Source organism: Castor canadensis, chromosome 11 (genome assembly GCF_047511655.1).
Source record: "Castor canadensis chromosome 11, mCasCan1.hap1v2, whole genome shotgun sequence".
Classification (NCBI taxonomy): Eukaryota; Metazoa; Chordata; class Mammalia; order Rodentia; family Castoridae; genus Castor; species Castor canadensis.
The window spans coordinates 140,875,702-140,897,886 of record NC_133396.1 but is presented as its reverse complement, the minus strand read 5'-3'; the positions used below and the strand labels follow the sequence as shown (position 1 = coordinate 140,897,886).

General features: G+C 39.1%; 1 protein-coding gene across 4 annotated transcripts in view; it reads left to right on the top strand.

Annotated features, from left to right (window-relative positions):
* Window positions 1-22,185, top strand: part of Ahctf1 (AT-hook containing transcription factor 1) — a 70,816-nt gene that overhangs the window by 31,374 nt on the left and 17,257 nt on the right. For all 4 annotated transcript variants that reach the window (XM_074048814.1, XM_020151975.2, XM_074048813.1 and 1 more), the window contains 15 exons: window positions 1,705-1,795; window positions 2,859-2,948; window positions 5,163-5,303; window positions 5,985-6,089; window positions 7,175-7,268; window positions 9,040-9,163; window positions 9,270-9,326; window positions 10,152-10,298; window positions 10,846-11,033; window positions 15,439-15,583; window positions 15,660-15,791; window positions 16,396-16,546; window positions 16,865-17,015; window positions 17,239-17,346; window positions 20,365-20,557. In XM_074048814.1, coding sequence (XP_073904915.1) covers window positions 1,705-1,795; window positions 2,859-2,948; window positions 5,163-5,303; window positions 5,985-6,089; window positions 7,175-7,268; window positions 9,040-9,163; window positions 9,270-9,326; window positions 10,152-10,298; window positions 10,846-11,033; window positions 15,439-15,583; window positions 15,660-15,791; window positions 16,396-16,546; window positions 16,865-17,015; window positions 17,239-17,346; window positions 20,365-20,557 — 1,917 coding nt within the window. The remainder of the gene's footprint in view (window positions 1-1,704; window positions 1,796-2,858; window positions 2,949-5,162; window positions 5,304-5,984; window positions 6,090-7,174; window positions 7,269-9,039; window positions 9,164-9,269; window positions 9,327-10,151; window positions 10,299-10,845; window positions 11,034-15,438; window positions 15,584-15,659; window positions 15,792-16,395; window positions 16,547-16,864; window positions 17,016-17,238; window positions 17,347-20,364; window positions 20,558-22,185) is intronic.

Genomic DNA, 22,185 nt, shown 5'->3' with positions numbered 1-22,185 from the left:
TTGAACTAGACTTTGTGCTTTCAAAGGAGGTATTCTACCACTTGAGCCAAACCTCTAGTCCATTTTACTCTGGTTTATTTTGGGAGATGGGTTCTCATGAACTGTTTTCCTGGGCTGGCCTTGAACCAAAATCCTTTCATCTCTGCCTCCCAACTAGCTAAGATTTCAGGTGTTAGCCACTAGCCCCCGACTTCTATTAGATTTTTTTAAAAATTAGCCTTCATTTAAAATTTCTATGAGCTCTTGTTATTTGATCATCTTTTTATAATATTCTGTTCTTCCTTTATGGATGGACTGTCTTCTATGTATATTTAAAATTTTTACTTAATTTCCTTCATTATCAATTTTCTCAGCAGTCATTTTTACTTTTATTACTTTGGTCTTGAAGCTAGTGCTGTCTTCAATTGTTTGGAAGACCTAGGTAGGCTGTCTTGTCCACGTGTAAAGTTGAGTCAGTTACAGATTGTGTGCTTCTCTCTTTTATGAGCAGAATATTCCTGGTACATCCTTTCTTTGTTTTCTGTTTTGTTTTTTGCAGTACTGGAGTTTGAACTCAGGGCCTACACCTTAAGCCACTCTGCCAGCCCTTTTTTATGATGGGTTTTCTTGAGATAGGGTCTCGAGAACTATTTGCCAGGGTTCAACTGCGATTCTCCTGATCTATGCCTCCTGCCTGAGTAGCTGGGATTACAGGCATGAGTCACCAGCATCTGGCTTCAGATATAGTCTTTACTTTAGTGTAATAGGTTAGATGTAGACTTTTTTTTTTTCCGCAATATTGTTGTTTGAACTTGGGACTTCATGCTTGTGAGGGAGGTGCTCTACCACTTTGAGTCATACCTCCAGTTTTCCCAGTTTTTGTGTAAGTGTTGCCAAAGCAAGGACCACCTTGATAATGGAGTGCCACTTTTGTTTCTGGGGCCATTCAAGTTTTTTCAAAGAAATAGGTAGGACTATCTGGCCTCCAGGTCATTTGCTGAAGTGTCATAGAAGGGCTGGACTCTTTCATGCTCACTTTTAACTTGTTTTCATATCATGTTTGGCACCCATTTCCCTGTACTTTCTCTGAACCTAGTTTCTTCTAGAACTTAGCCTAATAGGGTTCTGACTGCCAGACTAGCTCTGCTGTCCTCTGCAGGCTTCCCTGTGGGACTTGAGATCATAGTTTCCTTCACACTGTCATCTATTCCATGCTGCTTTCAAATACCTGTGGAGCTCTTGCCCATGGTACTTTGCCTTTGTCCTTGTTGAGTTATGCCTCTTTATTCCTTGTGATCATGTCTGCTTCAAATTTTTATTCACAAACAAGAACTTTCAAAAATGACTTCACACAGCTCAAATTTTGTTTACTAAAAGGATTCAGGAAAGTATTGCCCTATGGCTCATACCATACAGCAATCAGTGGGCATGCTGTATGTTTCTGCTCTTTGGTGTTTATGATCTTTCTTGTGAAGGTTTTGTGTACGTACTTGATTTCTCTTGAGTATGTATGTAGGTTTGGAAATGCTGGCTCTGTTCAACATATTAAAAGAACTGCCAGACTGCTCTGCAAAGTAGCTGTACCATTTTACATTTTTGGCTCCTTACCAGTGCCTGTTACTATCTGAATCTGATGATAACCATCCTAGTGGGTTATGATGTTTGTAGCCTTTTGCCACTTGTAATCTCATACTGTCATTTTTTCTTTCTTAACGCACGGTTTAGGAAGAACAACTAGAAGCTATATTGTCAGCAGCAATTCAGACAAGTTCCCTGGGACTTCTGACTGGTTGTATCAAAAGGTGGATAGTAGAAGGTAATGTCTTCTTGGTAATTACAGTCCATGGTTTGCTGTTTTTTCTGTGAAATGATTGTGGACTCACAATAAAGTTGTGAGGCGGGATACAGAGAGCTGTGACCCCCTTGTACCACAGTTTTTCTGCAGGGGTACAGTCTGCTAAACCTCCAACACAGGATTGCATCCAGGACCCTCTTGCTGCCCTCCCTACCTACTTCTCCTAACCCACCCTCTGACCCTATAACCACCAATTTGGTCTTCATTTCTAAGCTTTTGTCATTTCAAGCACGTTCATATAATGAAGTCATACAGTAAGCTTTTGGGATTAACTTTTTTCTCACTGCAAAAATCCAGTGGTTGTGTGTGTCACTCTCACTTGTCACACATACATAACCCCTGCACTCACGCGTGCTATCTTTTCTTCTGAATCGTGAGAATAAGTCATCAAGCTTCTTTAATATATTTCTTTATTATTTTCTACTTAAAACAAAGATTCACTTATAAAACATCATTGTGACTAGGAAAAAAAAAAAAAAACCCAAGAAAGTTAACACTAATTAAAGTCTTACGAATTGTTCCTTTAATGTCCTTTTATTGAAATTGAGGGTGAGGGCAGTCCAGAATCATGCTTTATATTTAGTTTTAGGATTTCACTGTGTAACTCAGGCTAGCCTCAAATGCTAGATCATCCTACTTCAGCCTCCTAGTGCCCACCACACCTGGCTAGTTTTCATATCTTTAATCACCCTCAGTCTGGTGCAGTTCTAATCCTTTGTCCTTTACAGAAATTCAGCTTTTTTTTTTTTTTTTTTTTAAAGCAAGCACACAAGTATGCTGTTTTATAGGCTACCTTTCACTTTGTATTCACTGATCTTCCCTCCCAGTCAGATCCAGGTTTTGTACTGTTGGCAGCACGACACATGAAATAAGGTATTCTTGGTGTGATGCACTGAGCAGGGTCCACTGTGACCCCATTAATGGTGGAATTTGGCTAGGGGCTCTGCCAAGTTTCTCCACTGCAAAGTTACCTAGTTCAGTTTGTAATAATCTTTTTTTTTCCCCTTTCATATTTACAACTAAGAACAACCAAATTCTGCTGCAAATTTGCGCTTTGTTCTTGAATGGACATGGAATAAAGTGGTTTTCACAAAAGAAGAATTTGATAGATTATGTAAGTATTACAAATCTAGATTTGGGGGCAAATTTTAATAGTTAAAATAAATAATCTTAGATTATATTTTAAGCATATAATAATAATTTCAATAGTTTTTAAGTTGTAAACCTAAAATTTAAAGTTCTAGAAGAAAATACTTTTACATTAAAGTAACTCAGATAATTTTTATTACACTTTTTTTTTTTTTTTCTTTTTTTCTGTTTCCTGTACTGAGGGCTTGGTAGGCACACACTCTACCACTTAGCCACACCTCACGTCTCTAGAGTAATTTTTGACCAAAATGTCAAAGCAGATTGTTAAAGTGTCAACATGCTGATATGCCACAAGTAGCAAGCTTCACAATTACCTTTTTATCTTTTGGTTTCAGGAGTTTAATTTACAAAATACACTTGTGAGTGGAGTAAGAGGAATGTGCCATTTGAAAAATCCTCTCCTTATTGACGTTAAGAATACTCACACATATGAAGAAGCCAGTGTGTCACCAACAGATGTTGTATTGCTGTGACAAGTCATTTTTACTGATCTGTTGTACACATTTGAGTTTGAGGTGTGCAGTGAATATTAAAAATCTCATTACGTTCGATTAGTACAAAAAAGAAGGTTGAAAGCACCATTATAGAATTGGCAGTATTTTTTATTTCTTGGTGGTTTGGGGATGAAACCCAGCATCTCACACATGCTAGGCAAGTGGTCTACCACTGAGCTCAACCCCAGCCCAGTACAATAATTAAAGATAAATGATTACCCAATAAGAGAAATAAAAAGCTTGTTTAGATGTACATGTTTTTGGTCATTTCTTTTGTGTCATGACAAATGAACAAGCGGACTTCTAAAGATACTTGATTGTAAGTAGCTTAACACAAGTTATTCTCAGTAGAGAATTTTTATTTTTAACTTTAAAAATTTTTATTTTTGGCCAATACTGGAGGTTGAACTCAGCAACTGCTTGCTAGGCAGTTGCTGTATCACTTGAGCCACACCACTAGCCCTTTTTTGCTTTTTTTTTTTTTTTTTTTTTTTTGACTAGGATATATTCATTCTACAGGGGGTGGGCAGGCAGTTCATTGGTGACAATTCCAAATAGGCTTATATTATACATTGGTTAGATTGTCCCCATCATCACTCTCCCTCGACCTCCTCCTGCCCCAGTTTTTTCTTTCTTTCTTTCTTTTTGGATAAGGACTTAAGTTTTTGCCCTGGGCTGGCTGCCTACCTATTGCTCCCAGTAGCTGGAATAACAGGTACACACCACCAAACCTGGCATCAGTAGAGGATTTTTAAACCAACAAAAACTGACTTGAATACATAGAGTTCTATAGTATTTTTAGGTCATGCTTAGGAATAATAATTATGAATGTGAAATAATTAATTTTGAATTCTTTGGCCCCAGCTAGTATAGTCAAAGTCTGGAAGAATGCCTGATAATTCAGGCAAGAGTAAAAATGTTTTTTTTTTTTTTAAGAGGAAAATTTCAGGCTGATTACACGTTTACATGCCTGTTGTATTTTGAGCGTTGTGTGGCATTTCAGGGTCTCACTTTGTAGCAGGTATTGTGGAAGCTGTGAGCTTTTGTTACTGATTAATGGGGTTTGTTGTTTTTGTTTGTTTTTTTTTTGGGGGGGGTTTGTTGTTTATTTAGCGGTATTAGGTATTGAATTCAAGACCTGTTTGAGCCCGCCCCTAGTCCTGGAGGCTTTCTTTAGTTTGAGAATAATTAAAATATGGCACATAATAAGTGTCATAAATGTATTGGAAATAAAGAAAATTAGAATTTGATTGAGGAATGATTTTACAATGAATATCATCATTGTCCAGTCCCAGAGGTTAATGTGGTTAAATTGGCATTAGAATGAATCCCTATCATGACATGTAATGGTTATGAAATCTGCTACAGGTTTTCATTGGCTGAGCTCAGATTCACATTCCCTCTCTGTCTTTGTGCTGCCTGGGGCTTGAACTCTTGCTTTCTAGCCAAGTTCTGAACTGCATACATGCATCAGGCCTCCAGCCACTTGCTCTGACTTTGCTGGTTTTATGTTGAAAGCACATTCTAGGTTTCTTTAGGCTATTTGCCGTTTCTGCCTTGTCTTTGTAAAGTTCGTAAGAAGTAAAATAATTGTTTTGAGGAATAGGAATGTAAATCTGCATTTGTGGTTTTAATCCATTCAGATTTACTGTGTGGAAACTAATCTTGTATTTTCTCTTTGAAAGGCGCACCATTATTTGACGGTTCGTGTCGTTTCATCGATCCACAAACCATACAATCTATCCAGCAGTGCCATTTGGTTCTTAGCAACCTTAATACTGTCTTAGGTTGCTTTGAAACAGAGGCACAAGAGATCACCCAGAGAGGTATGCTCTTTGTTTTCTGCAGATAAGCGTCCTATTAAGTTTTACTTCTTGACTTAAAGAAAGAATATAGCTCTTATTTCCTAGGTGAATCATTGTGTAAACAGGATGTCATTTCTCACTGCTAGCGTTTTTTAATGTAAAGCTACGGAATCCTGTTAGATGTAACATGAGCCAGTGTTAAGATAAGCTTCAGAATTCTGGGCTTAGCACAGTTCATGATTGTTAAAGAAATGTACTTCCAGTAGAATTTAAGATAAGCTTCAGAATTCTGGGCTTAGCACAGTTCATGATTGTTAAAGAAATGTACTTCCAGTAGAATTTCAAATTCTGAAGTTACATGTTCTTTTATTCAGAGAAGTGACTATTTGCCATTTCACATTTCAACAAAGGAAAAAAGACCAGTTTCACTTAAAGGCCCAATTTGAACAACCTATATTGATGATATTATACTTATTGGTATAAGATGTCCACTTTAGTTAATGACTTAATCATTTTAGTATGTGGAGGTTTGGATTAATGTCATTTTGCACCAAAATAAATTGGATACAAGCCGAATTTATTTGCAGCAAACATACTGTTAAAAATCAGTAAGCATTTAGGTTTAAAAATTGTTGAGCGTTTTGATTTTTCACTTGTGGTTGATAAGTTGAAAACTAACAACTGCTACGAACTCCTTTATAGGACTGGTGGACTTGAGCAATAAACACTTGGTTACCCGGCTCATCTGTCAGTATGCACAAATGGTTCTTTGGTTCTCTCATTCTGGGCTTTTACCAGAAGGCTTAGGTAAAATATTTATTTAGTTGCAATTACTAATCCATATATTCTTAACTGTAATTTTGTTGTTCTGGCCTGTTCTGCTTCCTTTCTTCTAACTTGTTTCCTTACATTCTTCTGTGTTTCATGCTTCACCCCCAATGCCTGATAACAGGGTCTGTGGGTTATAGTCATTGTTTTGAAAGGAGATCAAATTTGAGACAACATTTCTGTGAAAATAATGCATCTGGGTATAACTAAATATCACTAACTATAATTATATCCACGGACTATGTTTTTTATTAACCTAAGTTGCTGACCTATTCCTCATGTTCTGTTTTTTGTGGGACTGGGGTTTGAACTCAGGACTTAGCGCTAGTGTAGCAGGAGCTCTACTTCTTGAGCCACACCTCTGTCCATTTTGCTGAGGATAGTTTACAAATGGGGTCTCATGAACTGTTTCCATGGGCTGTCCTTATACTGTGATCCTCCAGATCTCAGCTTCCCAACTAGCTAAGATTATAGGTATGTAATACCAGTGCCCGGCATAGTGTTCTTTTAATATAGTTGTTAATATTTGCCATCAATTAAATACTTCCTTTTATTTAATAATTAATGCCATTACCAAGACTTTTAAAATTCCAGTATTGACTTCTGCACACTGTTTAGAACATACTTCTAAAGGTTCTACTTTACTGCATTTCCAGGCAGCACATTAGATCTTACCTTAGTGCCTCGCCCACTTCACTGGTGCTCTTACTCTTCCATAGTCGTCTTACATTCTGATTTGAACAGATAGTAAATATTGGCTTTCCTTCAAATTATTGTTTGTAGCAAGGGAGTAAAATTATTTAGAACAGTTTCCAGGGCTTAAAGCTAGCCAGCATTCTTGTTGTTACAGACTTTCATGAGGAGTCAGTTTCCTCTTTGTATATCTATTTGAACTTTAAAAAGGGTGTGCTTTATTCTTGTATTCACTTTGTCAAGCCCTGTGAGCCAGGCAGTATTATGAAGACATAGTAAAAACCACGTGGGTAGAAGGTCTGCTGTAACCTTAAATGCTACTGGGGCACTTTGGAATATGACTCACTTTTTCCAACTCTTTACCCATCCAGATGACGCTTTGCAGCTGTCGAGGCTGTGCTACAACTACCCTGTGGTCCAGAGTTACTACACCAGCCGTCGGCAGAAGTGCGGGCGCTCGCCTAGGTACAGTGCGTGTTCATAAGTTACTTCTGTCAGTCTGTGCTGTAAAGTGATGGAACAGGTGGAACGCTCAGTGAATGTCAGAATTTGCCCCTGGAATCAACATTTTAGTTGCATCGTTTGCTTTGACCTAACTTGTATACTAGACTGTGGTACCATTATTTCCTAAATAAAATTATTTGAGTTATTTGTTAAGAGAACTTAATAAGCTAAGCATTTCTTCCCTGAAAATTCTTATTCAGAAAAAAGACTAGAGTTTTCTCTTCATAAAAGCACAAATATATCACCAAAGTTCTTTTATTTAAGTTACTTTTCAAAACTTCGACCATTCTTTCTTTTTTTCTTCTCTTCCATCTTTAATGCATTGCTAGATACGAAATATCAGGCATAGTAAATACCTGAAAGTATTAAATACTTTGGATCAGCTTTTATACCTTAGCATTAAAAAACAACAACAACAACAACAAAAAAAAAACAGTGCACAACGAGTCCTGGGTGTGATTTTTATCTCCAGTGACTGTGGAAGGTTGCTGATTTGTTATTTTAATGGGCTTTCCAAAATTAGCAGTGATACTCATTCTTGCATGTCTGTTTTATTCTTGCACTTACTCATACAAACAAGAGAGCCAGGTGACCTGCAGGTGCTTATCATTCCATAACCCTAGATCTGTGCAGGCCCTGATTGCCCTCCTTATTGGAGTGGCAGCAAAAATACAGTGCCAAGCCCTGGGTGAGGTTCTGTTGGTCATGGTGTAAATGCTAAAACAAAGTGTGTCTGTAATTCTATAAATTCTACAGCAACACATTGTCTTTGGTCAGTTTTCTTTTGTTCTTGTTTCTTTGTATTTATTTTAGTTTTCTCTTAAAAAAAAAAATAACCAAAGATGAATAGCCTCATTGGTTCCTTTGAAATAAGTATTGGAAGAAGGGGTAGTGTTTAGAGCTTTTGCCCAACTCTTAGCAATTAAATAACCTTCTTCCTCCAGTTGGAGTGAAAGAATTGTAGAGCAGCAAATAACATTTTGAGGAGTGATTCACAAACATGGATTCCAGGTTTCTTAGATCAGAATCTCCTGTGAGTCAGTGCTTAAAAGGCCATGGCAGCTGTAATTCTGATGTGTGTAAATTTTGGGAGCCATGTTTACAGTAGCCAATATGGGTCAGGAACATGACTTGGGAGATTGAGTAGGTTTATTTAAGATTGTGTACCTGTGATCTCACGAGTGTGTATGCTCAGGTTTGCTACATTTCCTCATGCTGTTAGTGAATTACAGCAGCAGCGTAAAATGTACATAAAACACGTACAGGGCACTTGCTACAATAGCTTTTATTGCTAGCAACCGCTGCTGCAGATGAGGAAGGAGATAGGACAGCATATGCTCACTGCGTTGCTGGTGCGCAGTGGTAAATTTCTGGATGCAGGAATACGAATGAACAAACCAGCCCTAGAGGTGGAAAGTACAGCTCTTTGAACTGGGATGTTTCCTACTACATGGGCTGCCATACTGTGGTAATTTGTTTAAGAGAAAGGAAAATGGAATAGTCTCTGGCATTTGGCTAGTTAGACCACATTCTTTCCTAGGACTTGATCTTGTGAACTGGCTGAACTTGAGGCAGCATCTTTGTTTATCTGACTAATGCTCATTTGTTTCTGTAGTTCTCATGATGCTGAGTGAGGTCCAGTTACTTCTTTCTTTTCCCTTTTTAGAGTTTGTTACTTGTTATCAGTTACTACCATTTATATTAAAAAGTCCGTAATGTTTCTATATTACAGAGGGAAGTGGAGCCATGATTGCTTGATGATCGATGGATTGGTTTCTCAATTAGGAGATCAAGTTGAGCAGTTGTGGAAACGGGATGAAGGAGGCACGGGAAAATATCCCCCTGCTAGTCTCCATGTAGGTTCACAGTAAACGTGCCACCTCTTACAGGGTCTGTGAACGGAACGCTGGGGGGCGCTAACGAATAACTGAGATGGCTGAAGCTTTATCCTTTCTTTGATAGGCACTGCTCGACATATATTTATTAGACAACATTGCTGAAGCAAGCAAGCATTCCATCGTATCCTTCAAAGTGTTGCCAGAATCATAGGGTGTCAGAGTAGTGTGAATATTGTGTATCTAACTCAATATTGATTAAAGAAATGTTTTTTAAAGATGTGTTCCATGTTTGTTTTTCTAGGAAAAGGGTGCTTGGCTTTTATCATTTCCTCAAATGTGTCCTAAGACACTTCAGAACAACTGATTGAAGACCAGAGTGGGGGGAGGGGAGGCAGTTCAGGGTACTTGGCGTAGCATGTGCAGGGCCCTGTCCCCATCGTTCACACACACTTCACCCAGAGGAAAAACAAGAATGTGGTGAGTTCTCATTCTCCGTGCGGTTAATTTACACAGAGTTTAGAAGGATAGGTTAAGAAGCAAAATAAAGTGAAACCACCCGTAAGACTTTATTTGCTGTGTTGGAATGCATTAATAAGACCTTAAGCATTAGCTTCATGATAATGTTTTTGTGTTTCTTGGTCTATTATATAGTTCATTTGCAGTTTATCAGCTGTTTATAAGCTATTTGCCCGATAACTGGAATTTGATCTATAGCTTTGTTTTTGCACCTGCTAAGCAGGTGTCTTAATTTGTCTCTTTGTGCAGAGTGCTTTATGCTTTAGTCTCCTGTGGTGGTGGCAGTAAAATACTGAGAATAAGTGAGATTGTCATGGGACTGACTGCACCCACCTCTGGTGAAATTGCTCCCGTGGCTGCACGTCTGTGATGGCCTTGGTAATACAGTTTTGAAGCCTTTTTTAGTGGTACATTCTGTTGCCACCTATTATAAATATGTACGCACAAGTTTTCCTTTTTCATTTATTGTCCTTAATCCTTTTTTTAAAAGACCATTTATTTGCTACTTGATATTATGTATTCCTTTCCAAACAAAACAGATACTCCTATTGAATCTTTCCCAACTGCCTTTGCTATTTCTTGGGGCCAGGTTAAACTTATTCAAGGATTTTGGCTGATCGACCACAATGACTATGAGGTAAGACTGTAGTTCACTTAGTGTGTAAGCTTTGGTAAATTACTAGCATTTTAGAAAGCAAACAGATTGAATTTGATGTTAATGATGATAGCCTATATCTAGAGGTAATGTAAGAAGAACTGGGTTTAATCAGTGTCTTCATTGAGAAGTATCTCAGGCAGAAGGATACAAGGGTATGGCAGCTCAGAACCTCAGGCTACTTACTGTCTAAAGGAGGAAACAAGCAGTGAGCAGTTAAGAAAGTATACATCTGTGACTGTTAGGTTAGAGATGTCTTTGGGGTGTTGGGTGAACCATAAAAGGCAAGATTTGACACTCATAAGAAATTGTGGTAGGAAGATTTAATGAATCCTCAAAGGTATGAGACTTCATAAAACTTTTTAGAATAAGATATGCCATAGATTAAATAGCTCATCCTAGCTTGTATGTAAACTTAATTTTTAGCTTGATCTGTATAATTTTTGTTACTGCTTGCCATCTTAAAGGCTGATGCCTCTGACTAACTGCATAGGACTCTATTAATATTTAGCACTTACCATTTTTACAGACTGGTTTAGACCTTCTGTTTCACCCAGTCACTGCAAAACCTGTGTCATGGCAACATTCAAAGATCATTCAGGCTTGCATGAGTCAGGGAGAGCACAGACAGGCCCTGCGATACATCCAGACAATGAAGCCAACAGTGTCCAGTAGTAACGAGGTTATCCTTCATCTCACCGTTTTGCTTTTTAATAGGTAAGTACAATCCTTCAAGGTCTGGGCGTGGCAGCTCATGCCTGTAATCACAGCTACATAGGCGTTAGAGATGAGAGGATTGTGGTTCCATGCCAGCCAAGCAAAAAGTTAGCTGTATCCCAGCTATGAGAGAGTGGTAGAGAAGAGAGGGTCAGGTTTTGATGCAGGCCCTGGACAAAAAACATAAGACTCTACCTAGGAAATACACTAAAGCAAAAAGGGATGGGGTATGGCAAGTGCAAGGCCCTGTGTTCAAACCCAGTTCTCTCCCCCTTCCCCAAGAAAAACAACTCTTCTAATAAAATGGGATTTATGAAACAAATGGTAAAAAAGGATGTTTTACTTTGGTTGCATTATGCAATGTTATTTATGCTGTAGTGCCTTTTATCTGGAGTAAGACACTTGAAGCACCTTGAGTCAAAGGGTGCTGAGCCGAGATCAACAGTTGTGTCTGTTGCTAGTGGAACAGCATTGATAGTCTCCTGCATGGACATTTGAGGGCTGCATGTGCTGAAAAAAAAGAGCCAGGACAGACAGAAGGAAGTCATATAGAGCTGATGAATTTATGTTCTTTCCTGGGATTTTTTTGGTTTTGGTTTTGAAGGGTCTTAAACTGAAGATCATTGTGTCTCAGCCTCCATAGTGCTGGGATTAACAGGCATATACCTCCATTGTTACTATGTTTGCCATTTACTCTTCATAAAAAGAAAATGTAGGCATTTGCTTAAATTATTTAAGTATCAGCTTTTTGTGACTTAATACTTAAACCACATTTGAGCAAGTGATATGTTTGTGTTTCTTCCTTTTGCAATATCTTAGTGTTCTAACCTTCATATTACAGTTTATGTTATAGCCTTACATATCACTATAGTAATTGACAAGTTAATTGGCTGAGTGCCTGTAGTCCTAGCTACGTGGGAGGCTGAGATCAGGAGGGCCGTTGTTCAGGGCCAGCCTGGCAAATAGTTTCCAAAACCCCATCTCCAAAATAACCAGAAAAAAAGGGGAAATGTGATTCAAGTCGTAGGGTGCTGTTTCACAAGTGAGAATCCTTTCACTCAAACCCCAGTCCCACCAAAAGAAAGAAAAAAACCATGTTTGGGTATGTGGTGGTGCGAGTATTATATTTTCTTATGACTAAGTTAGTTAAGAAAATAGCTTGACCTGAAATTTCCTTCTAGGTTGTATGTACTAGCATATATTCCTTGATCATTTTTGTACTTTTGAAATTGTACTTACCCCAGATTATATGAACCAATGATCACTTCACTGTCAGCACTCTAAAGATTAAATTTTCTTTGTTCTTTTAGTTAGGTAATTGCATGCAGATGAAAAGTTTGTGTTCTTACAAGCAATGAATAGGGATGCAATTGCTAAGGTGGTCTGGCTTAGCAAAAGTGTTTAGTTGTCTTCATAAATCTGGAATCAAGAGCAATCAATTGTTTTACGAAATTCACATTATAGTTTCAATAGGTTTTATAATAACAACAAAATGTTAATGGTTGAATTAGTGGGTAAGAGCTGATGGAAGATCCTGCATAGACCACCAGCACGTACATATTTCCTGCAGCTTCTCTTTAGGGCTCTGAAGAGTTGATCTCTAGTGCTTCCACCCAGAGAGCACATAGTGGGTCCTTGAAAGAAGCATCCATGAAGGGCTGCTGGTCCCTCCCTATCTCTTTTTTTTTTTTTATTCCATCCTCTTTGATTCATCCATAGCATGTTTGTCTAGTTTGCTACACTCACTTCATTTTTTGTAGGTTATATAGTAGTCAGATCTAAATAGTTCAATTTCTTGTAGTGTTTCTCTTGAGTAAAGCCTCAGTTACCCAGTCACCAGAAAACTAGCCTGGGAAAATGTCCTGTTCATTAAGTGCAGAAATAAAACCAAATAATAATTCAAAATGCCATGTGTAGTTGAGTGTGGTGGTGCATTCCTGCCTGTAATCCCAGCACTTAACAGACTGAGGCAGGAGGATCATGAGTTCAAGGCCAGCCTAGGCTCTATAGCTAAACTCTGTCTCAAAAGACCAAAAAAAAAAGCCACCTGTTGAGATTGCTTGTGCCACATTGGGTGTTTTAAAAAATGACTAAGGGACAGGATGTTAGCTCAGTGGCAGACAGAGCTTGTGCTTAGCATCCTAGGTAAACTGACGTTCATGCTGTCTTGTGGTCAGTTCATAACTTCCCCATATACCTGTATCTCTAGTGACAATCACTCTCCTTGAACCCTGGGGCTAAACTGGTAAACTGAACTGAAAGCAAGAGAGGCCAGGCCACATGGTGGTCTAACACCCAAGTGCCATGATTTCATAATGGTAGTTAAAGTAGCTGCTGAAGTATGAGAACACTAACTCGTGTCCCAAAACTCAACTCTGCTAGACACAGAGGGGTTGCTGTTTCCTAACTATTAGTTTATTAGTCCTGAGGTTTATTAGTTAATCTGAACCCTTGAAACTGTTATTAGAGTGGCCACTATTGTGGCAAAGATGTTAAGAGGATAGTGTTTGTTTTGACAGTACTACCGCTTGAGTCATGCCTCCAGCTCTTTTTTCCCTCTGATTATTTTGGAGATGGGTCTCTTGAACTATTTGTCCAGGCTGGCCTCAAACTGCGATCCTCCTGATCCCAGCCTCCCAAGTAGGTAGGGTTATAGGCATTAGCCACTGGGTCCCAGCTTGGTTTTGTTTGTTAATAATGATAAGATATTCACCTGATTCAACATTTATGAATTATGAAAAGATAACACTGTAGATTTCCAGATTTCTAAATTTCTTCTTGGGGCACAGCCATTGTTAATCCCTCTTGAGATCTACTGGGCAGCTGTTTACCAAACACAGCACTATATTCTCCCACCCTCCCTGTGCCATCCCCTCCCTTCCCCCCAAAAAAAAAACCTTCACTGACACGTTAACCTGATAGGAATGAAGACTTTTAGAGAAACCCCTGAATGCTTTACTCCCTTAGGGTGGGCTCCATGAACAGATGGTCCAGACCCTCCCGGACACCTCCCCTGGTGTCTCCGAGATTTTCCTAAATTACTCATTGCCATAACTGATTTTGTCTACCTGCTAGAAAGTGAACATGTGTGTATGCTGCCCTCTTGTGCTGTGAAGTTGTCAGCCCCTTCAAACCTGTGACTGACTGCCAGATTAAGGTGGTCAGTCTCACCGTATACCTTTCAGAACCTTTCTTATACACCTAAATTAATCTGTAATTTTCCCAGTGCTGGGGATTGAACCTAGGGCTTCACACATGCTAAGCAAGCACACTACCACTGAGCTATATCCCCAGCCATGTTGGTTTTTGGGGGGTGGTGTTTCATTCTCACTTTTATTTTTGGAGCTGGGTCTCACTGCATTCTCCACCCTTGCCTTCAAGTTCCAGTCCTTCCATCTCAGCCTCAGTAGATAGGATGATTAGTGTGTGCCACCACACTGGGCTTTTGTAACCATTATTTACGCTATTTTAAACTTGCTTTTTGTAAACTTAATCATGGTTTTCAAAGTTAGTACACAGCCTGCCTCATACAGAGCTCACACACAGTCCATCATTCCCTGTCTAGTCTTACACATAAATCTTCACGCGGTGGTACTGGTGTTTATGCACACTGTCTTCCTTGAAATGGGATTATTGTTTCATAGCCTATAGGTAATTTTAATTTCCATAGATACTCCCAAGTGACTCTCTAAAACAAGTCTGTCCGTGGGGTCTGAATTGAACACTGACATTTTTTCTCTAAAGGTCACAGAGGCCCCTTCTGATTCTCAGAAGCTTGTATGTAACAAACACTGCTTTGTTTAAATTATCTTAGAAGGAGAGAAGGACATTTCAGCACCTTCACTGGTGTCTGTGACTGTCAGATTTGACTCAGGTTCTGCAGTCAGACCGACTCATACACTGCTAAGCTATGTCTTTCACCTCCCCATGAAGGCAGTACGCTTTTTCCCACCTGTCAGTCTTCACTTGTTCTCGTTTCCCCTCTCCTTATGCTCAGTATCATGCATTCGGTGCCTGGCCCTCTGTCACTCTACCAATCTTCAATTCTGTCCAGCCCACCTTAGCTTTCAATCTTGGGACGTAATAATAACATGAAACCACATAAAGTTAAGATGCCTGCTTGTCTTGCTAGCATAAGGAGCAAGATTCGTAGTACAGCGATTAGTATTTGAAAAGTCTTAAAAGTATTTTTAGATTGCATTTACATATCTTTGAGATTCTATAGATAGATGTCTTTGTACATTTTAAATATTTTTTTGGGGGGGTGGTGGGGATCAGTAGAGGCATTTGAGTTTAGGGCCTCGCACTTGCTAGGCAGGCACTTTTGCACTTAAGTCACTCTACCAGCCCTTAAATAGAATAAATAGAATTTCTAAAACTGAACTTTGATAAATACTGATTTCAGGTGCATGGTTGAGGCCTGGAGCTTATTGCGACAACATTCCACTCGAGTGAATATAGAAGATTTACTAAAGCATGCCTACGAAGTCTGTCAGGAGATGGGCTTGATGGAGGACTTACTGAAGTTACCATTTACAGCCACTGAGCAGGTAAACCACTTGTCAATGTAAACTTGCTGGACCTTCAGGCAAGTTGATAGTTAACAGATGTGTTTTGTTCTTCTAGGAGTGTTTAGTGAAATTTCTGCAGTCCAGTGCCAGCGTTGAGAATCATGAATTCCTCCTCGTTCACCATTTGCAGCGTGCCAATTATATCCCTGCCTTGAAGCTGAACCAGACTCTGAAGATTAATCTTATGGTATGATAAAGTCATTTTCGTTCTGCAAGCCAAGACAGGAAAATTGAACACTTTTGTTTTGTTTTTTATGTGTCAGCTTCCTTATTTTGCCTTGAATTTGGAGCATCCTCATTTCTGGCACTGTTGGGGACGGGGTACTATTACTTAGTTCTTTCATATATACCATGTATTTTCTGATGTGTGCTCACCATCTTGCCAGACTAACCACCTCCCTCAGGGAAAAGGAGAGGAAAATACAGACAACAACAGGAGCGCTACATTGCAAAGAGCATTGATCTTCAAGGTTTAGACTGATTCTTAATGTGCCCTGAGTGCTTGGGACACTTCTGTAAGATGGCAGTATCTTTTTGTGAGGTTGTGAGGTTGCAGAGAGGTATGTGTGAAGTAGCATATTGCCTGACACATTAAATTCTTAGTAAATGATAAACGTGTTTATTAGTTGTGAAAGGTCAAGATTTGGTAGTAGAAATTTGGAATGTGTTGGTAGGTAAGCAGGTAGGTGTGTGCACCCAGTCTTTGGTTTGGAAAAATGTGAGAAGATATTCTTGGATGCACACATTTTGAATGAAGATAATGTTTTCATTAATTATGATGTGTTCAATAGAATGACCGAGATCCTCGTCTGCGGGAGAGATCAGTGGCTCGAAATGCTATATTAGACCAATATGGGAAAATCCTTCCTAGAGTTCAACGAAAGTTAGCCATGGAGCGAGCCAAGCCTTATCACCTGTCGACATCATCAGTTTTTCGAGAAGGTAAATTTTTACTGAAGAATGTTGTAAATTCTTGTGCTAGCAAAGCACTGACTGATTACCTTTCTGAAACTCATCATCTTAAATACCACTTGTACTGATACATGCTCAAATTGAACAGTCTTTTTTTTTTCTTATTGGCTACTGTTTCCAGGAATAATAGTGCTTTCTTACGAGTTTTTACAATTTATTTATCAGTGTAGCACAGAAGAAAAGAACTCACCATTGTGTTCTGTGTTGTCCAGTCAAGGTTTCTTATTCTTTCATTAAAAATCCTGTTTGTTAGTGATGCAATTAAATCCTGCTTTCTCCATTTTACAGTTTCTAGACCCAAACCATTATCAGCATTTCCAAAGAAAGCTGTAGCAGGGGCAGTGGTAACAAGATCTGCTTTCATCAGTAATGTGTTATCTAGAATTGGAGAGGTGTGGGCAAGCAGTGAGCCTAGCAACGGCGCCCCGCGCTACAACAGGTGCGTTTTTCTTTGACCTTCTAAAGTCTTGCTGCTGTGTCTTCCCTGGACTTCACGAATGCTTATGCTTAATTTAGAAGTGGCCTGTGCTCGTTGTTTGTGAATAATGCAGAAATGTGAGAAGTAAAGGAGGAAGGTGCTTTGCTCTTCATCTAAGCTCACCATGCACTTTTCAGCACTCCATATGATGAATAATCAAATTAAAATTTTGTTTTCTTTGTAGTCCTAAAATAGAGCAACCATCTCCTGTAGTGTATTCTTTCCCACATCCAGAGCTGCCTGAGGCATTCGTTGGAACGCCCATTTCAAAAACCTCACAGAAAATTTCTAGGTGAGACTTTATTCAGTCTTTATCATGCTGTCTCTCTACCTCTTGAACTACACCGCCAGCCCTAAATAATTCTTACAAACACGATATTGACCAATAATTACAACTGTAATTTTTAATTGTCTTTACCATTTTATAGCTCCCATTTTGATTTATTAAAAACTTGAATCTGTATTTGGGCACAGGTACACTAATTTTAGGAAATTCCCTCTCAGTTAGTAGTATAGTAAAAATTTCTGCTTCGAAAATCTCAAACAACTTAGTGCAAAGAAACAGACTTTTTAAAACCGTGAGGCAAGCCATAGGTTTATGATTTTTATTTTCTTTATATTAGGTCTTTGTTATTTGACCTGAAAGAAGGTTGTTTTTGTGATTACCAGTTAATCTTTTTTTTTTTTTTTCTTTTATTATTCATATGTGCATACAAGGCTTGGTTCATTTCTCCCCCCTGCCCCCACCCCCTCCCTTACCACCCACTCCACCCCCTCCCGCTCCCCCCCCCTCAATACCCAGCAGAAACTATTTTCCCCTTATCTCTAATTTTGTTGTAGAGAGAGTATAAGCATTAATAGGAAGGAACAAGGGGTTTTGCTGGTTGAGATAAGGATAGCTATACAGGGCATTGACTCACATTGATTTCCTGTGCGTGGGTGTTACCTTCTAGGTTAATTCTTTTTGATCTAACCTTTTCTCTAGTACCTGTTCCCCTTTTCCTATTGGCCTCAGTTGCTTTTAAGGTATCTGCTTTAGTTTCTCTGCATTAAGGGCAACAAATGCTAGCTAGTTTTTTAGGTGTCTTACCTATCCTCACCCCTCCCTTGTGTGCTCTCGCGTTTATCATGTGCTCATAGTCCAATCCCCTTGTTGTGTTTGCCCTTGTGATTTTTGTGATTACCAGTTAATCTTGATGGGCTCATTTAAGCTCTCTCTTTTGTAACAGCTTCTACTAAAAGGTCTTACGCTGAGTCCCACATTGACCTGTGGTATTAGAAAAATAAAAATAGTGAAACCTGAGTCCACATCCGAGATGGAATTGTGACTGTAAGCACGTATCTAAGAGTGTGGGTAGCTGCAAAGTATTCACGGTCATTGGTGCTGAGAATGGCTGTCCTCGTCCTCAGTAATCCCCATGATGGTTGCGGACTTGACTGTTTTAACGAGGACAAAGTTACATTATTTTACAGAAATTGAACTACCTTGAGTTTTTTGGTAACTTGAGATGTGTTTATAAGGGACAAACAGTAAGGCCACAGACATCGGTAGACCATGGTAAAGGAGACATACTGTCAAAACTTGAAAGGGTTTTCCATCTCTTAGCTAAATTTACTATTTCTACCAAATCAATCTAATTTTTTTCACCAGAAGTCCCTTTTGCTTGGTTCCCTTTTAGTTTTAATAGACTGGGGTTCAGCAGGAGGCAATAAGATACTTTTGAAAACCCTTAACTAAAAGTCCCTGGGTCTAAAGAAGCATTTTGAGAACCGATTAATGTGAATATCTGCTGTGTATAAAAATCACTCTTAGCAGGTACCAGGCAGCTCACTCTTGTACTCCCATCTACTCAGGCAGAAATCAGGAGGATCGCCATTCAAAGCCAGCCTGGGCAAAACACCCAACGCAAAGCGGCTGGTGGAGTGGCTCAAGTGGTCAAGCTCCTGCCTAACAAGCGTGAGGCCCTAAGTTCAAACCCCAGTGCTGATGCATAATTCTTTTCCCTAATTCTGTACTTTTCTTCTGGTTTACACTACTGGGTAGTAAGTAAATACGAATTGTGGCCATATGCCTTTCATTGAAGTTGCGTAGATAGCTCAGTGGACCCTGCATGTGGTAAGGGGTGAGGGCTATTTTATGCACCTTGTGTTATGTTTATGTGTGATACAGAATGTACTTCTAACGTGGATCATGCGCAAAAGTTGTTGAGGACATCCTGAGACCTAGTACAGAACTTCACATTTCCTTCAGAAAATGCCCTTCCCATGATGCTGGCATGGACTCAGGGCCTTGAGCTTGTGCCACTTGAGCCTCCAGTCTTTTTGCTTTTAGTTCATTTTTTCAGGTCCAGCTTCGAGCAAACTTTGCCCCTGCCTCCCCTGATAGCTGGGATTACAAGCACACACCACCATGCCCAATATATAATAAATAATGTTAAGTATATTACTCTTGTTTATGGACCCTGCTCCATAAACAGTGACATAATGCAGATTGAATAGATTACATGAAAATGAGCAAACTGTTCAAAGTTCACGATTTAACTAATAGAGCAAGGAGGAGGCGGAACAGAAAATAGAGAAAGAAATGTGCAGAGTGAATATCTTGGTGGAAATTTCAAAGCTGGTCTTGTACATAGTAACAAGTGTGAAGACCCTGTGTTAAGAAAGTGCTGTTTTTTAGGAATTTGAGAAAACAGTAACCTGTGCAAATGATCTACTAGAATTTGTGACCTGAAAATTTTACTCTTGCTAAATTATTGAGTGAGAATTCTATTTATTTATTTAGCAATGGTTTGAGCTCAGTCTGCTGGCTAGGCTGTGCTTACCACCTGAGTCACACCTCCAACCCTTTTTGCTCTAGGTTTTTTCAAATAGGGTCTTGAATTTATGCCTCAGCTACCTGGATACCTCAAATCTCCCTATTTCTGTTGTCTGTGTAGCTGGTAGCTGGATGACAAGTGTGCACAACCACACCCAGCTTTTACTGGTTAAGATGGGGTCTTGGGATGTTTTTGCTGTCTGGTCTAATACCACCATCCTTCCGATCTGCCTCTTGAGCATTGAAGATTACAGGAGTGAGCCACTATGACTAGACTTTTAAATTGTCGTTTAGAATTCCTAAGTCTTTTTTCTTTTTTACTTTTTAAAAGTAATGCTAACATTTGGATGACAATACAATTGACTGCAGTTGTGATATTTACTAGTGAATATGCAAATCTGAACACTGGGATCATTGGTTGATTGTTTCCCTGGGATAACTCAGTACTGGTTACTGGGAATTCTCTCTTCACTGGTTATTTTCTGGTTACAGATTGCTGGACTTGGTTGTCCATCCTGTCCCCCAGCCTCTTCAGTGTTTGGAGCATGACCAGCCAAGCCCCACAAGCTCACCTCTGCATCTGCTGACCAGTTCAGTGCCGTTAAGCTCAAAGTGTAGAAGGTCGCATCAGAGTCCCTCCAGGGCTTCAGAATTGCTTCTACTGGAAACTCCTCTTGTGGTTAAGGTTGGTATCATATGCCTAGCCTTCCTAGTAGAGTTGGAAAGCTCTTGTTTTTCAGGTAGCACAGAGAAAATAAGCTATTTATAGTTGACACCTCTGGGTACTCAACAGCCTTAATAGTTTGTTTTCATTTTAATTTTTCATAGCTGCTGTTACAGAGTACTGAATGTTTACATTCTTCTTAAACAGTGTTAATTCATTTAACCTTTCCCGCTTAACCTTAACAACACACATTGTCTTGAATGTGATGCAAAGTTGTATATGGTTATTATAAATTGTTCTTTGCAAAATGCTCAAAAGCTTTTTAGAATCCTCTGTATAGCTCAGGTTGGCTGCAGTCTTGTAATCCTCCCATCTCAGTATTAGGAGTACCGGTCTGTGCTATTGCACTCGGTTTTAGTTTCATATAATCTTCGTTGCTCATAACATTATGCTACTTTTTCTTCCTTCCATCAAATAGTTTTTAGGTTTGTTACTTATTTTACTTTCCTAACTCCTTTGATGAAACTACCAGTTGATCAGTCTTTAAATCGCCTTCCCATCCACTCTCCCTGATAAGGTATCAGCCCACTAACTGAACACAGCTGCACAGGATTGGCAGCAGTGGCTTCGCACCTTTCCATCTTCAGAGTGTTTTTATGTACATGTCCAGGGTTAAATTGCAGAAGCTTTTTTGCTGCCTCTGCTGTTTTGTTATTCGTTGGTTCCTTGATTCTCCATTCTGCAGATTCAAGAAACGTTTTGTGAAATGAGAGAATTCGGTGCTGGAGGCATGACTCAAGTGGTAGAGCACCTGCCTAACAAGCTTGAGGCCCTGAGTTCAAACCCCAGTACTGTGCCCCCCAAAAAAGGAAACTAGAGAGTTCTTATCTCAAATCAAAGAAGACCCCTCACTAACTGGGATTCTTACGATAATTATGAAAAGGTTAAGATTATTTGGTTCTTGACTTCAGTGTCCAGTACAGAATTTCTAGCCGCTGTTTCATCTGTAAGGGGGAGGGTGGAATCACATTTTGTATTCTCTACAGCTAGGTTCAAATGAAACTAAAACGGGAAATAATTTTGTACCTCTTGCCAAGGTAGTCTAGTAAGAAATCATTGCAGTTTTGTGATGTGTCCAACAAAATTCATTCATCTATTGAGACACAGTAATCTGTTTTCCAGTGTTTTAGTGGACAAGTGAAAGAAGTATTCATACTAAATAATTGCTGATTCTAAGTTGTTTTGATTCATTATATTGAATCTTTAAAGAGTCTAATACGTAATGTAATTACTGAATTCCTGTGGGAGTTTTTTCTAAGACATACAGGTGTTGCTTCCATAATTTATCTTACTAATTGGAATTGTATTTTTAGTTGAATTTATATTGGAACTAGCCAGGGCCTTTTATTATTGTTTTGCCAGTGCTGGGGATTGAACTTGAGGGGTTTGCACATGGTAGGCAAGTTCTTTTCCACTGAGCTGCCCCACATCCCTAAACAGGGCCTTTTTTATTATTATTATTATTATGCTGGGTTGGAGGTACATTGAAGTATTTATAAAAACCAGGACCTTTTAAAAGGTTACAAATAGTTTTATGTTTTATAGCCTTACAGTCAGCAGTCTTTTGTAGAATTTTGAATTTTCTTCTG